The sequence below is a fragment of the Acinonyx jubatus genome, chromosome B4 (genome assembly GCF_027475565.1).
Source record: "Acinonyx jubatus isolate Ajub_Pintada_27869175 chromosome B4, VMU_Ajub_asm_v1.0, whole genome shotgun sequence".
Taxonomy (NCBI): domain Eukaryota; kingdom Metazoa; phylum Chordata; class Mammalia; order Carnivora; family Felidae; genus Acinonyx; species Acinonyx jubatus.
Genome location: NC_069387.1, coordinates 97044736 through 97060321, shown reverse-complemented (window position 1 = coordinate 97060321; position 15586 = coordinate 97044736). Strand labels below are relative to the sequence as shown.

General features: G+C 39.8%; 1 protein-coding gene across 14 annotated transcripts in view; it reads left to right on the top strand.

Annotated features, from left to right (window-relative positions):
* The first annotated feature begins 1565 nt into the window (after positions 1-1565).
* KCNC2 (potassium voltage-gated channel subfamily C member 2) overlaps positions 1566-15586 on the top strand; it is a 196528-nt gene continuing 182507 nt past the window's right edge. For 12 of the 14 annotated variants that reach the window (XR_008300350.1, XM_027071239.2, XM_027071241.2 and 9 more), the window contains exons 1-2: positions 2530-2669; positions 3807-4488. Coding sequence is in view for 13 of the 14 variants with exons in the window: in XM_027071239.2 (XP_026927040.1) it covers positions 3826-4488 (663 nt within the window). In the remaining variant the exon portion in view is untranslated. Of the gene's footprint in view, positions 1885-2529; positions 2670-2706; positions 3240-3806; positions 4489-15586 lie in introns of those variants that run through there. The other 2 variants (XM_027071227.2, XM_027071228.2) reach the window with 2 other exon arrangements.

Sequence of the window (15586 nt, the reverse complement as noted above, 5' to 3'; positions counted from 1 at the left end):
TCAATGTGATTATTTCTAGATAGCTTATATAAACTTAGACTCAAATTGATTCATTAGACCTTTGTTTTCTCATTTCCCCTCCACGATTCCTTTGCATCACCCCCCCCTTTCCTTTGGTTTCTCTATAGATCCCTCAAAATACAAATTTAATATTATCAAGCTGAAGGTTTTCATTATTGATTTCTGCCATCTATATGAGTTACTTTCTGGAAGTCTTGTAATTTAATGTGAATATTTCCTCCATTTTAATTAGAAGGAGTAATTTATGTAAAACATTTTGCACATAGTAAGATCTCAGTAAATGTTATCTATTATTATAAATGCTTCTGCTACTACACTTACTATTGCTAATTTATTTTAAAGCAAACCATATGCCTTTTTCTCCCTATTGAATTTACATTAAACTATATAAGGAACCATCTAGACAATATGAGAACACATGTTATAATTAGAATATAATTTTTCTTTGGAAATTTCCTGGCAACTGAAATTTACTATCACTGTTATTTTAAGAAATGCCTCAATCATTGATAATAGTGCTAAACTACAATCACTTCTTCAGCATTTAAGCTTTATACTTTTGAGTGTGAGTGTGTGTTAGTAAAGCAAATTTAAGTTGTCACAAGACTGGGTCCATATAGCTATTCCTTAGGTTATTACTACACTTTTACTGTCATACTGTTAGTAAATTTCTTACAAATGTATCCATGCCATATTTTCTTATATTAGTTTAGACATTGATGACCTTTCAGACTTCTTTTAATTCTTTACTTTGTTTAGTCATCTACTATCATAAAATATAGGTGTTTTCTTAAGGAACTATTTATATTTAACTGCCTATCTTGCAGTCCTGTATATTGTGAAAACTTTTTTATTAGTAACTCGTAACTCTTATACTTTCCAAATCACAGTGTCAATATCAGTATCTGTTTTTTGAGAGAGACTTCCTCCTACGCACAACCCAGTGTTTTACCTACTCCATGGCCTTCAATACTTTTAAGCTATACCTGTGGAATAGAGTCTCTCTCTCTCAATATACACACCGACACAGAAACACACACTCTGGTGGTATGAACTGATATGTGTTGAATTGTATCCCAGCACTACCCCCTTCAGAAAGAAAGAAAGAAAGAAAGAAAGAAAGAAAGAAAGAAAGAAAGAAAGAAAGAAAGAAAGAAAGAAAGAAAGAAAGAAAGAAAGAAAGAAAAGGAAAGAAGGAAGGAAGGAAAGAAAGAAAAAGGGAAAGAAAGAAAGATAGATGTTGGAGTCCTAGTTTCCAGTACTTGAGAATGTGATCTTATTTTGGAGATAGGTCTTTAATGATGAAGCCATTAAGGTGGGCCCTGTTGCATTATGACAAGTGTTATTATATACAAGGGATATTTGGACAGACTCAGACTTGCATAAAAGGGAGAATGATGTGAAGAGACACAGGGATAAGATGGCCATCTGCAAACCAAAGAGAGAGGCCTGGAATAAGTCCAATCCTCAGAGCCCTCAGAAAGAACCAACCTAGGCCACACCTTAATTTCTACCTTCTACCTCCAGCGCTTGGAGGTAATATTTCTACTGTTTAAACAGTCCAGTTTGTGGTACTTTGTTATGGCAGCCCTAGCAAACTATACAAGGCCCAATAAAATTTGAGAGAGGAATTGAGCAATTAGATAATTCCTTTGGTACTTGGATATCTGTAGCTCGCCTCTGTAGCTTCTGATAGAGAACCCTGAATATTCACTTGCTAGAGCATTATGTTCCTGGAATAAACTTTTTAAACTTGTTTTGTTTTATGTAACCATGATGTGGTGACTGGAGACCTACATTTGACTGGAAAGAGCAAGCCAGAGCCATGTGTAAGACTCGAGAAACAAGACTCACTTGTCACCTGTAAGTAGACCTCTCTCTCCTCTCAGCTGTCATTAAGGAAAAAAAAAAAAATGGAATTGGTCTTAGAGATGCTCTGTCACTTGTTGGGAGGGGTGGGGCAGTGGGAAGAGAAAGGGTGTGGAGCGTGGGGTGTAAATAAGGCAGGCAGAAGCTCCAGAGAGGGTGGGGATAGAGCTTCACGGAAGAAAAATATATGAACCTGGTTGGTACAAGAGAGCTTCCCCAGACCCACCCACCCACCCACCCACCCTTTCCCGAGCTCTGTGCTCTGGCGCTGGTGGTTGACGGCGAGTGGTGCGGAAGGGACCGCTCTAGCGGCAGCTGCTTTCGGGGGAGAAACAAAACCTGCAGGTCCAGGTCGGAGCCGGGGGACTTCCCCAGCAAGTGGGCGAGCTCTCCCGACCTGCGGTCAGCTCCGCCGCGGCCACGGCCAGCCGCGGTGCCCGCTCCCGGCGGGGTCGCGGAGCGCCGGCTGGACCCGCCCCGAGCTCCATGGTTTGCCCAGCCCTGCGCGATGGTGACTCTGGGCGCCGAGGCTGGCGCGGGGCGAGCCCGCAGCTCGCAGAATGAAGGCGGGGAGCGCGGCCGGCGGCCGGCGGGGGCTGGCTCCGCGACCCCAGCGCCCGGAGGAGCGGCCCAACCACCTGAACCCGGAAAACGCCAACAAGTAGTTTCTCGTTGGAGCAGGGCTGCTCGGCTGGGTGTCAGGACTCAGTCCGGCTGCCCGGAGAAGCTCGTCCACTCGGAAACCAAAGCAGAACCACTTTTCTGTCGGTCTCGTTAAGGTATCTGGGGGCGGGAGGGGAAGGGGGTGATCTGCCGGGAAGGGCATGCTGACCCTGCAGGCAGGCATCCCCCCACATTCCGCAATAGGAATGTGGAGGTGAAGCCCTGGGGAGAGGTGGCTGGGAGACTGGAAACCGGGACGCTGTCAGCTCAGGGATCCAGGGGGTGTGCCTCCAGCGGCTTTTCCCAGGGCCTCGCCCCTCCTAGAAAGCAAGCCCCCACCCTCCATCCCCCAGGCGTTTGTTTTTCTTGGGAAGGGGGGATGGGGTGGGATGCGTTGATCACTCGTATTCTCAAAAAATGTATCCTAGTTAGTGGTTTCCTTTCCCAAGTAATAATAATATTAACAACAACAACAACAACAACAATAATGTGAAAAGGAAATTGGATCAGGAAATTAGTCACAGGTCTCCTTGGTGAAAGGCAACAGCAGGGAGATTTTTGTGCTTTGACTTCTGCGTTCAGTCTTTGTGCCTGGTCCGTGAGGGAGAGTGGAGGTGAACCGGGAACAGGGCACGCAAAGGGTGCCCTGAGTGCCGGGGCGCTGCGAGCCGTCCAGAGTCCCGAGGGTACGCGCGCACTGGGGGGCTCCCCGCCCCGTCCGGGGGCTCTCACCCAGCACCACCAAGTTGTCTCCGTGGAGGAAACTCGTTGCCTAAGAGAACTGCCTCCAGGCCGGGGGGGGGGGGGGGGCGCAGAGAGGGTCTAGGAAAGCGGAAGAGAGGGGCCAGGGCAGGAGGAGAGAAAGGGGGCAAGGGAGGAGGGGTCTGGAGAGAGAGGAGGGGTGGGGGTTAGGACCTAGGAGCCGGTTATTTGTGAGAGGGGAGGGAAGTGAAGGGTGAAAAGACGAAGTAGGAGAGATCAGAGCAAGGGGAGAAAGGTGGGAGGCCAGGAAGAAGGTGTCCTGGAAGGTTAGGGAAGCTTAGACCACCTCAGTTTTCTGGAAGCCCGGGGAACGTGTGCTGCTAGAGGCGGGGACAGAGCTGGGCGCGCGTTTCCTCCTGGGAGGGTCCTTTGCCCCTCGCCCTTCTCCAGCCCTGCCTCCTGGGACTCGCGCTGGGAGTGGGGGTGGGGGTCACGGCGCGGCTCTGACGGCCGAGATCTTTAACTTGGCGCTGTGTTCGCCTCCCCCCCAGTCATGTCTGAGCCACAGAGATGGGCAAGATCGAGAACAACGAGAGGGTGATCCTCAATGTCGGGGGCACCCGACACGAGACCTACCGCAGCACCCTCAAGACCCTGCCTGGGACGCGCCTGGCCCTGCTCGCCGCCTCCGAGCCCCCGGGCGACTGCCTGACGGCGGCGGGCGACAAGCTGCAGCCGTCGCCCCCTTCGCTGTCGCCGCCGCCGCGACCGCCCCCACTGTCTCCCGGGCCGGGCGGCTGCTTTGAGGGCGGCGCGGGCAACTGCAGCCCCCGCGGCGGCGGCCGCGAGTTCTTCTTCGACCGGCACCCGGGCGTCTTTGCCTACGTGCTCAACTACTACCGCACGGGCAAGCTGCACTGCCCCGCCGACGTGTGCGGGCCGCTCTTCGAGGAGGAGCTGGCCTTCTGGGGCATCGACGAGACGGACGTGGAGCCCTGCTGCTGGATGACCTACCGGCAGCACCGCGACGCCGAGGAGGCGCTCGACATCTTCGAGACCCCCGACCTCATCGGCGGCGACCCCGGCGACGACGAAGACCTGGCGGCCAAGAGGCTGGGCATCGAGGACGCCGCGGGCCTGGGGGGGCCCGACGGCAAGTCTGGCCGCTGGAGGAGGCTGCAGCCCCGCATGTGGGCCCTTTTCGAGGACCCCTACTCGTCCAGAGCCGCCAGGGTAAGGCCAGAACCGCCCCCTTCCCTCTGCTCCAGCTCCTTCCCAACTCTCGGTTCTCTTCCACCAAGGGCCTCTGGGGTGCGGGAGGGGGTGGGAGGGAGAAGGGAACCTGGGCTCCCTAAGGATGAGATTAGCAGCCCATCTGGTGCAAGGTAAACTCCGGGACCCTGGCCGCCATCCTCCCCGCCCCCTCCATCCTCCACCTGTCCTCAACTCAAACAGATTTACTCTGGCAGATGGGAACTGAAGGGCAAAGGTCGACCTCTCGGTGCAAGTCTGTCCGGAACCTTGTCCTGAAACTGGTGTCGCGCTTCACCTTGAGGGTTTTTTTTTGTTTTGTTTTGTTTTTCCTGACTCTTTTGTTCCAACTTTTTCGTTAGTTTGGATGTTTCTTTAGGCCTTCTGGTCATCACGATTTGACATTTTCAGTAAGGAAGGCCTGACACGCCACATCTGACCCACTCAGAGCAGTGGCTCCAATTAGGGATCTAATCTGAAGACAGAGAAGGGAAAATGGGATATACCTGTGTGGCTGGGTGGGGAGAGGGTGGGCCAGCGGGATCGCTTTGTGAAGAGACTCTCCTGAGTGCTATTTGGGCCTGTCTCCTTCCAAGGGGGAAGAAAGCTGAATTGTTTGTCCCAGTGAGTTGAGCAGGGACCCCACCTGCACGCTGAAATTGGGAGCTGGTCGTTTTCCCCTTGGGCTGTATCTGTGTTTCTTACAGGTTGACTCTGAATTGGTCACTTGGTGATGCTAGGTTAGTCCGATTGTCTAAATCTGGGTAATTTAGATTGTGGCAAACTTTATTTTACTCTTCAGATTGTGAGTCCATCCTCATTTTTTTTCTTTTCAGTTTCTAGCTTGAATGACAGTTTAAATTTAGTCCTTGAGACTCCCAATTAATTTTCCAGAATCCCATGAAGGGACTATAAAAGTAACCAATACTGGTTTCTCCAGTTTAAAGGGAATAAAAGAAATATAAATAACCAAAAAATTATACAGTATGTGAATGTTTTTTAATTATACATGAGCACAGAGTACTGTATTTAGTTAAATCTTTGCAACTGCGTGTGTCTGGTTTGCTTCTGACACTGGGAAAAAATACCCCCAAGGCAGCTTCACTATGGCTCCATCCTCATTATTGTCTTTTTCTGTATGTCAGAAGTCTCTGCATCTGAGATATTGTGCAGCTGTCTATCTGATAACTTGTCAGAAGATGTGCTTCTGATACCACTGTAGAAGTCTGAGGATATGTTTTGTTTTCAGTTTGAAATAGAATATGAATGAGACAATTTTAAGCATTGCTCCTCTGTTGGATCTGGCATTTAAATGCATACATAAATTTTAGTGTTTGAATATGGAATTAATAACTTCAACTCTGAACTCTTCCTGTTAAGACCATTCTATAAATTCAACAAGAGTTGGATTTCAAAACAAAAACAAAAACAAGTGCATATTTACTTAAATTAAATCAAAGACTCATGACCATCACATCTGTGGTTGGGTTTTTTTTTGTTGTTTTTTTTGTTTTTTTGTTTTTTATTCCAGCTGAGTGCCACAGTACTCTTTCCACTTGGTGGCTAAAAAGATAATATGAATTTGTTTTCAGGCTCATTGTGTGATTTTTTTTTTCCAGATTGCATGCTATAAAAAAAGACAGAATGTTTTATTATCTTGCCTCATGATAATATAATAGATTTCATTGTGGCCTAGATTACATAGCAAAAACTTTAAGATGGTGTTTCATTTTTATTATTGCTATGGAAATTGACTTTATTGATTATTGATTAAAGGGTAGACTATTAACTTGAAAATAGTTTTAAAAAAATGTTCCTAAGATTTCATTGTAACAGTAGTAGGGTTTGACATGTAGCCATTTTAGGTGAGGAAAGAACACAGATGTATTAGAGATTAACACAAGGTCAAAGAGCCATTAGAAGTAGAATCAGGTGAGAATCACAGATCTGGAAAGTTTCCTTGAGGTCACTTCATGAAGACCCTTTATTTTATAGATGAGGAAAATGAAGACTGCAGATGCTAAGTGATGGCCAAGGTCATACAGCAAGTTAATAGCAGATCCAAAATTATGCTGGAGGTCTCATGACGTCTTCCCCAGGCCCTTTTTACCATAACCACTGATTATAACTGACTGGTTTATGAAATCTGCAGATCATGTTGCTCTTGAGATTTAATGCAGGATAAGACGCTTACTAGAATTCTAACTTTGAAAGGTCATCTATGACCTTCGGTATAGGTCTTTGGTAGAGGTTTTACCCTGCACCACCCACCATTAGAGTCAAAATACGGGATTTGAATTAACTTCTTGAACCTGTTTGAACTTCGCATTTTTATTGACCATTTGATATGTGATGTTTTGCTATCTTTCAGATTGGCTAACATTTGTGGGGCTTGTCTTCAGGGAAATCCCTTTTCAAGTTATTGGGGGTTGCCTAAAAAGAGTAATCAGAAGTCACCATTTTACTGAAATGTGATTTAATATTTTTATATGAACATTTTTAGTTCAGATGATGGCCTGACTTAATGTTATCTGACTAGTTTGATAAATAATATTACATTGGGAGGTCAACAGGATGAAATTAATATTTTGCATGGACATGATTCTAGGAGACATAAGTCAATTATCAAGTGGTTTGCTTCAGCTGTGGTCTTACTTCCACAAGTCTCATTCTTAGTAGAAGTTAAGTATTTAACTTTTATAAACCCTCTTTACTTTTTTTACATTAGTTCATCTTTTATTGATATACTTGAGATGAACAATTTTAACTGGCTGAATTCCTATTTCAATTTTTTATACCTGTCATCAATGTCTTTATCTTTTCCCAGTATTGAGGAGATTGGCTCAATTATATAACAGATATGTTTTATTTCTAACTTTTATGAACTAAAGTGCCAGAATGAAACCACAGTGATAGGAACTGGATAGATAATTAACTGAATTTTGTAACATTGTATTCTTGCTTTTTGTTTTGGTTGGCATTTCTCCCTCCTCTATTGCTTTAAATTTATGATGTAAATACATATTCAAAAGGTCAAAATTGTTCAGGTTAACTTGGTAAAAAAGTTTATATTTTATACTTAAATGAATTTGTAAGAATAGTATTCCAAATAGAAATTTATAAGAAATCAAATATAAGTGGTCATGGAAACCTGTTCTGAAAAAAAATGAGATCAGGAAATAAAAGGAGAAATTATTCTGTTGATGCCATTGGGTGAAATTTACAAATAGCAAAAATCAAGGATGCGTAGATGTATTTGTGAAAATGTTTTGCATTGTATATTTCCCAATTTAATATCTAAGTTTAAGAGAAATGAAGGTTGTATGTGCTTTCTTCTGAAAACATTATATCGTAGGTAAGTGGACAGGTGCCAGGCCGAAATTCTTTGATTGAACTTCTGGATTTTTTAGAAGTGAAAAAAAAATAAGATAAGGTCAACATACCAGAATCAAAATATTTTAAATAATTTGTTCCCAATATTAAGGAGCTGAAAGCAGTTATGTTTCTCCTCGCTCTTCCTCGGTCACTTGTTTATCTTTGGTTAGGTGATAGGGCATTTTGTTTTTCTTTTACCTTTAAAGAGCATAGAAAGAATAACTGCCATGGAACCACATTTAAGATGTTGGCTTTTTGGTCTTTGGGTCCAGATCATTTTATGTATGTTCTCCAGCCTTTATTATTATGTGCAGATCATCCTGAATCATCCATGAGCTATGATAGGGAATCAATCATTTGTTAGATTTTGAAAATACTCATTAGTAATTTTAAATTAGTTTATTTCCACAGAATTATTAAAATATACTCCTTGAAACTATTAAAATTTAAATTTCAATATATAGAATTGGATTCAGAATTGTACATATTTAATTTACTTTTTATGGATTATTTTTTCCTCTTCCTCAAACCACAGATAAAATAGGAAAGAAGTGATCTAAATAACTGTTTGCCAGATTTGAGTCTAACGCTTAAGGAATGGACTATTTGAGTCACATATTAAGATTAAAGAAAAAAGTATTAATATTTCTTCTGTAAGTATTGCTGAAGTTTAAAGTATTATTGGCCAAATATAGCTTGTTCATAAAAAATTATTGTCAATTATTAGAATTTTTAGAATATTTAATCAGTGAGTATTGGTTATACAGTCACTCAACTATGTCAGTTATCAGAATACATGGAGAAGATATAGTCTTTTGCCCTCAATAATCTCACCACTCTATTTATAATAAAACATTTTCTAAAAACATTATCTATTAAATTAAGAAATGCAAAAAAAATTCCAGGGATATTATAGATAAATTTTCTTCAAAAAAAAAAAAATGGAAATATTGCCTGACACATTCAGGAAGACATTCTATTTAGAAATGGTGGTGTTAAGGTATTGTTAGTCTTTATTTTATGATGAAAGTGTTATCTTGGTTTTTCTGTTTTTACAATGATTTATAGGCTCTGTCTTTGTAATATTGTTGGACAATGTGATGAAGGCTGTACTTATACAAAACAACCAAATTATTTAGGGTCCTCATCTCCTTTCCATTTTAATTAAAAGTCATGGCCAACTATATGACAATACTAATCCAAACTTCAGACCCCTGAAAAAAGTGTGCTGTAATGTCTGGTGTTTTTGCATTTGCCCATATAAACATGTAAGTGTCCTTTGACTCTTTCCAGGCCGCTAACTGTAGAGCTCACAAAGTAATTAACTTTATACTTCTATTCTGAGTATTGGATAGGTTCAGAGAGTAACTAATTCAATACATCATTAAAACAGTCAAATAAGTTCTTCCTTCTTGAAATCATTATTGCACTATATGCTAACTAACCTGGATGTAAATTAAAAAAAAAAAGAATCAAGTAAGTTCAATGGAAAATTATATTTTCAGTTGTGTATTTGATCACAAACTAGGTGATTTAATTCACTGCTGAGTATTAGGCATGCCAAAGGTGAATGTAGTTGGAAAGATTAGGTATGACTTTATTCTGTGATATTTTGCTAAAAGCTCATTTGTAGACTTGAGTTGACAAAACTAATGCAAGTCAAAGAAATTCTTCTTCTCTGTTGAGAGCCTTATTTTCAAAGCAGCTGAACACAAGGAATGTGTAGCCTTATACAGAAACATGCAGGTCAACCTTTCCCATTTGACAATGTATATCATTATCATTTATTTTTACTACTACAAAAAATGCACTTTCAGGCCTCATATTTTTTGAACTTCCGAGTCATATCCTTTTATTATGGCAACCTTTAAAAACATGTCTAAATGAAATAGTAAAGGGCACTAAAGGACTGATGAAAGATAAGCACAGATCTCCAGAAGGAAATATGTAGCGGCAACGTAGTGTAAACAATAACCATCAATATATTATACAAACTTAATCCACTTCTTTTTGAAATATGAAGGACTCTTTTTCAGTATGAAGGACATAATTTCAGACTCTTTTTCAAAAAGCAATCTCTCTCATATAAATATATATGAATAGATAGCACTGCTTTTACTTATAGGTTGAAGGGTGGTCATTAATTTTAATATCATATAGTCAATGTTTTCACAGAAAGTGACTAAAATGTGGGTATTTAGGTGGAGGAGAGAGCAGGAGGAGAGAATATATGGAAGCAGTATTGGAAAACTGCCTGGGTGGGATATATGAGACCCACACACTAAACTAGATTTCACAACCAGTGGTGTGACCTTGGAGAATTTACTTCATCTTCTTGAGTCTTGCTTTCCTTTGACTTATTCTGGAAAAAAGAAAATGACACATTGGGCTAGCTAGTGTCCAAACTTCTTTCCAGCTTTTAGATTTTGAGGTTTGGAGGAAAAATAAGATACTGATTGCTAAAAACCCTGGGGAGAGGGCGGGGGAGAAACACAATGTCTGCCCTCATTGTGATTGTACTCTAAGGACCATTACACTAATGAGGTAAACCAGTATTGATTTTTTTCTTGTTTGTTTTTTTCACACTTATAACTTTCTGCCCTTTTTTTTTTCCCTACAGCTGTTGGGTAGCTGCTGCTCTGGTTACCATAGAAACAGGTTAGCTCCTAGCTTCCTGTTCCCATTGAAAACAGCTTTCCCTCAACCACATATTGATCTCAGGAAATCATTTTGCTGTGGCTCAGCCATGAAACCCATAAAGATGATTGGCTCCGTCATTTCCTAAATCTGAGATTCAGTGCAGGTGTATATCCATCCACCACAAGGATAACTGATTAGATAATCTCCGTTTTATTTCCATTTGAAAAGTGTCTTGTCAAAGACACCATCCTTTTCCCTTTCCTGTATCTTATACAGAGGGAAAAGTCTTATTCACTTGAGGATTTACAGATATGCCTAACACACATTTAAGTGTTTACAAAATAATGTCAGATTATTGAGTTCTAATATCTTTCATAACTCCTTTTATTAGAATAAACATAGAGAATAGAATGCTGTCTAACATACTTAAAATAAATTTATATTTTAATGTACCCATTAATGAAGAATATTTAAAGGTAAATATATATGTATTATATAGTGTTCTATATTTCTCTTTTGGGAAAATAGTTTTTCTATTTCAAGATATACATGTTTACATAAAAAGAGGATACATTCATTGTCGTTAACATAGATGCGTACTCAGGGGATAGGTTTATAAAATTTTTATATGTTTAAGCAATGAAAGAATTTTGTAGGAGTATGGCTTGAAGTTTTGATTTGAGAATATTAGTGTGTGTGTGCGTGTGTGTATGTATTATACGTATATATATCCAAAATATATGCTTTTTAAGTGAGATTGATTACTGTTATATATGACAGACTTCTGGTGTTCATTAGACATAGAATCGGAAGGACACTGGTGATCACTTGGCACAATTGCCTCAATTCATGGAAGAGGCAACTCACTTGTTCATAGCTATGGCTAGCTTGCGACAGTAGCAAGGCTAGAATTTAGACCTTCTGATTTATCCCATTCAATCTCAGTTGCTTAGTCTGCACTGTGTTTAACGTTAGATGTGCAATCTTTAGCTCTTAGGAAGCAGCAAGCATGTTAAGAATAGCATGGGTAAGGTCTGCCCTTTCCCTATTTTGTTGCTTAGTCATAGCGGGGAAATGGTTACTGTTTTATGTGTTCACTTTATTTCCAGACTCCCCTCCAGGTACAGCCTTCCATTGCTGCCTTCTCTACCAGTTCTACATCTTACTGCTCTACTACCTTTAAGGCCTCAAAACTAACCTGCTTATGCATTTACCTCTTATTATTTCCCTTTATCCCATTGTGTGTGTGTGTGCCTTTTATAATATGTTTCTTTACTCTTACTTGATTTATTGCCTTGGGAATCTATCAGTGTGAACCTAGTTCACTCTGTTAGTAATGGTTAATATATTTTATAGAGCATTGTGTTCTCACATGTAATTAACCAGATTATAGTGGTTTTACACAAGATAACGGGTGAGTCAGTGGAGTGAAAGGTTTGGAGCTCTTGTTAAGATCTGCAAATGAGATTGGATGTTGTTGTCAGGTCAGTAAATACAGGGCAGAAAAACTTTTCCTTTAGCCTTTCTTCAGTGGACAGTTTGTCAAAGGTGGTGCTTACCAGACTGTGATGAAATGTAAAACAGCATTAAAATTTGGGGGTGTTTGAGAGAATGAATTTTACAGGAACCAAAACAGAAGAAGTTGGGCCAAAGTGTCGCTGGTGGTATTGGGAAAAGACACTCTAAATAATTTATGCAGTCACTTGACTGACCTTTTCCTTTGGAAGTTCATAATACTAAGGACATCTTTGTAATCTGACATTTCCTTAGCGTTCCATGTATCAAGAAAATTCTGTGTAGATGCCTCAGTAATGTCTTCTTTACTTTCTGTTTGAAGACCCTGGTGATTTGCTATCAGATCCTAGAGTTTTGCTATTCTTTATGTATCTTACAACATTGCTGACATCTTTGAAAATTGAAGCAAAGGTCAATATAGCCTTTCTTGGCTGGTGTTCTGTGATTTTGCCTCAGCAATGGAAGGTGTTCTCTCGTTTGAGATGTCTCTATGGAGAGTTCCAGAGATGAAAATAAGCCAGCTTTTGGTCTTACTTTACACCAATACTTTGTCCAGAATTTTTAAGTTGTTCACTAAATGATAAAATACAAATACATTTTTAAAATAGTGATTATAAGTAATTTTGTTGATATATCCAAATAATATTGTTAATTCTAAATTTAAGACAACATGTTTAAGCAAAAACTGTTTGAACCAGAATAAAGTTATTTGTTGAGTGGTTTGTCAGATTGGGTTCAATGAAAACAGCAGAAATTATTCAGAATTTATGTAAAATTTGTGTCTGTGTTTGCAAATTATACAACAGAAATTCAAATATAGGGTTGCTTAATTTGATATTTTTATGTTTATTGATTTACGATAAAGTGCTATTTACTAAAGGTGAATATTGTGTAATAATTGTATTGGAAACAATAACAAAGTAATCATAGCAAGAATAAACTTCCTTACTATTATAGTTTGATTTATCATCTGAATTGCCTTGCTTCTCTCTTGAGGTAAGCAATGAGAAGGCCATTATGAAGGTTTCTAAAATATCTTTAATAAAACTTGTCTTTCATATAAATTGAGTAGGAAGTGGAGAGAATAGAGGCTTAGCTGGCCCTTTTTTTGTGTAAACAGAATGTAAGCTGCAAGTATTTTTTTTAAGCTATTGGAATTTTATGATCGGGCCTGGTGAACCTATCACAGTCATATAGAAGTTGAAGGACTATTATATCTTTATCATGATTGAGAAATATTTTGAGCTTATGCTTAATTTCCGGGTTCATAAGGTGTTGACGGTGCTTTGATATTTAGAGTACACTGCCAGAGGTATAAAATTAAAGAAAGTTAATGAAATCAAGCATATTTTAATTCACTAATAGTCTTCAATGACATTCAAAATTGATTAGTTTCAATACAAAAACAGGGTTGTTTAACTGAGTGACTGAGTGTGCTGTTCAATTCAATTTGTAATGTGCAGTCTGAGTTCTTTAGTTTTTTTTTTTTTTTACTGTACTGAGTATTGGTTTTCAAAATCTGTTCATTCTTCTATTTATTTATCAATCATTGATTTAATTCATCTGACTTCTCTATCTTAGATAGTTTCTTGGTAACATTATTTCTGAGTAGTTGACTTTCAGTTCAGCGTTTGGTTTCTTTACCAACAACCTTTTGTGTTTCCTCTCCCTTAGCTTGTATTGATTGGCTTATGAAATAACGTGTTGTCATCGGGTGTTATTACATTTCTCTCTAGCTAAACAAACTGGACAAGAACCAAGCACCAAAGACAAAAGCTTTAAAATGCTTTCGAATCTCTTAGCTGACAATTATTGAGCTTCAACTATTGGCCAGGACTAGTTTGTACTGAGTAAGCAAGAAGGGCTAAAGTTTGACATTTCCTTTTAAGACACTTGTATTCTGTTGAAAAAGAAGACTTGTACATCCATAGTTACGATACAATACATTAAACGCCACAATAGAGACATTAGTGTAGTATGAACACACAGACTGAGGAGGGACCCACTTTACAGAGGAGATGACATTTTAGTTAACTTCCAAAGGATAAGTGTTTTCCAGCAATCAAGAGGAAAGTCAACTGAGTAGTGTGCAAACATGGAGGAATGCCATGCCATGGTACTAGAAAGACCAGAGGGCCAGAGAAGAGGCTTGAGAGGTAAGAAAGATTGAAACTGGAAGTGAAAGGATCTGGAAGTGAAAGGCTTAGAAAGGAGATTTCCTGATAAGGTGTGAGATACCCAGTCCAGGGCAAGACTGAACACTATTATTTGGAAAACACAGTGTATTCCAGAACAGTGGTTCTGAATCTTAGATGTGCCTAGAAATAATGTAAGATGATGACTGAATTTTGTTCCTTGGGTTTCACTCCAGAGATTCAAATTCAGTAGTCAGATCTGGATAAGATTCAGATCAAGTGAGCATCTTTGGGGCTGCAGTTGGCTTCTAGCCCAGTACATGCCAGTACTTTGATGTGACCGTTGCAAGAGCAAATGCAATTTAACAGTGAATTAGGACAATAATCATGCTTAGACCATTATTTCCCAAAGTGCATTTTATAGATCTGCAGTTCTCCAGGATATTAACAAGGGTTGTTCCTCAAAAGAGTTCCATTGACAGATGAATTTGGAAGCCAGTTTAAAACAAATTTCACTAGATTTTTATTTTTTAATTGTATTAATTATTATTATTATTATTATTATTATTATTATTATTATTTTATTACAGATCTTTTTAAGGCCAAAGAGTTGAAAGACGGGCTCTCTGACATTTGGTTTTGAGGTGGGAGTGAATTAATGCTAAGGGCTAGACTCAGTTGGCTGAGTTTGAATCCTGACTCCACCATTTGCTTGCTGTGTAACTTTCATAAATTTGCTTCTCTACCCTTTTACTTTTCATCTGGACTGGAAATAATAGTATCTGACTTAAAGGATTGTTATGAAAGTAGACTGAGTATATTCATGTTAAGAATTCTTTGGGCACCTGGGTGGTTCAGTTGGTTGAGATCTGACTTCGGCTCAGTTCATGATCTCATAGTTCATGAATTCGAGCCCAGCATCAGGCTCTCTGCTGTCAGCTGGAGCCCACTTCAGATCCTCTGTCCCCCTCTCTTTCTGCACCTACCCTGCTCACACTCTGTCTCAAAAAAAAAAAAAAAACCAACATAAAAAAAAAAGAATTCAGCATAGTGCCTGTTTCCGTAAATGTCAGTTCTCTCAACATCATCATCATCATCATCATCATCATCATCATCTATTACGGTGTGGTTGCAATAGCACAATTTGAGGAAGCTTTCTGGAATTTAGAAAGTTCATGAAAATATAAGTTGTTTGTTCCTGAGATTTCTCATGTGGATACTGGATAACTGTCTGGGAAATTGTAGGTACTCAATTTTATCCCCCAAGAATAAGTAGTGATTAATTAGGACAATATCTAACATGTATGTATTATATGCCAGGCATTTTGCAACTGGCAAGGTGAAGGCATATTTCCTGCCTTTAAGAAGTTTGTGGTCTCCTGGAAGAGAACAACAAAAGGGAAGTGACAGTGCAA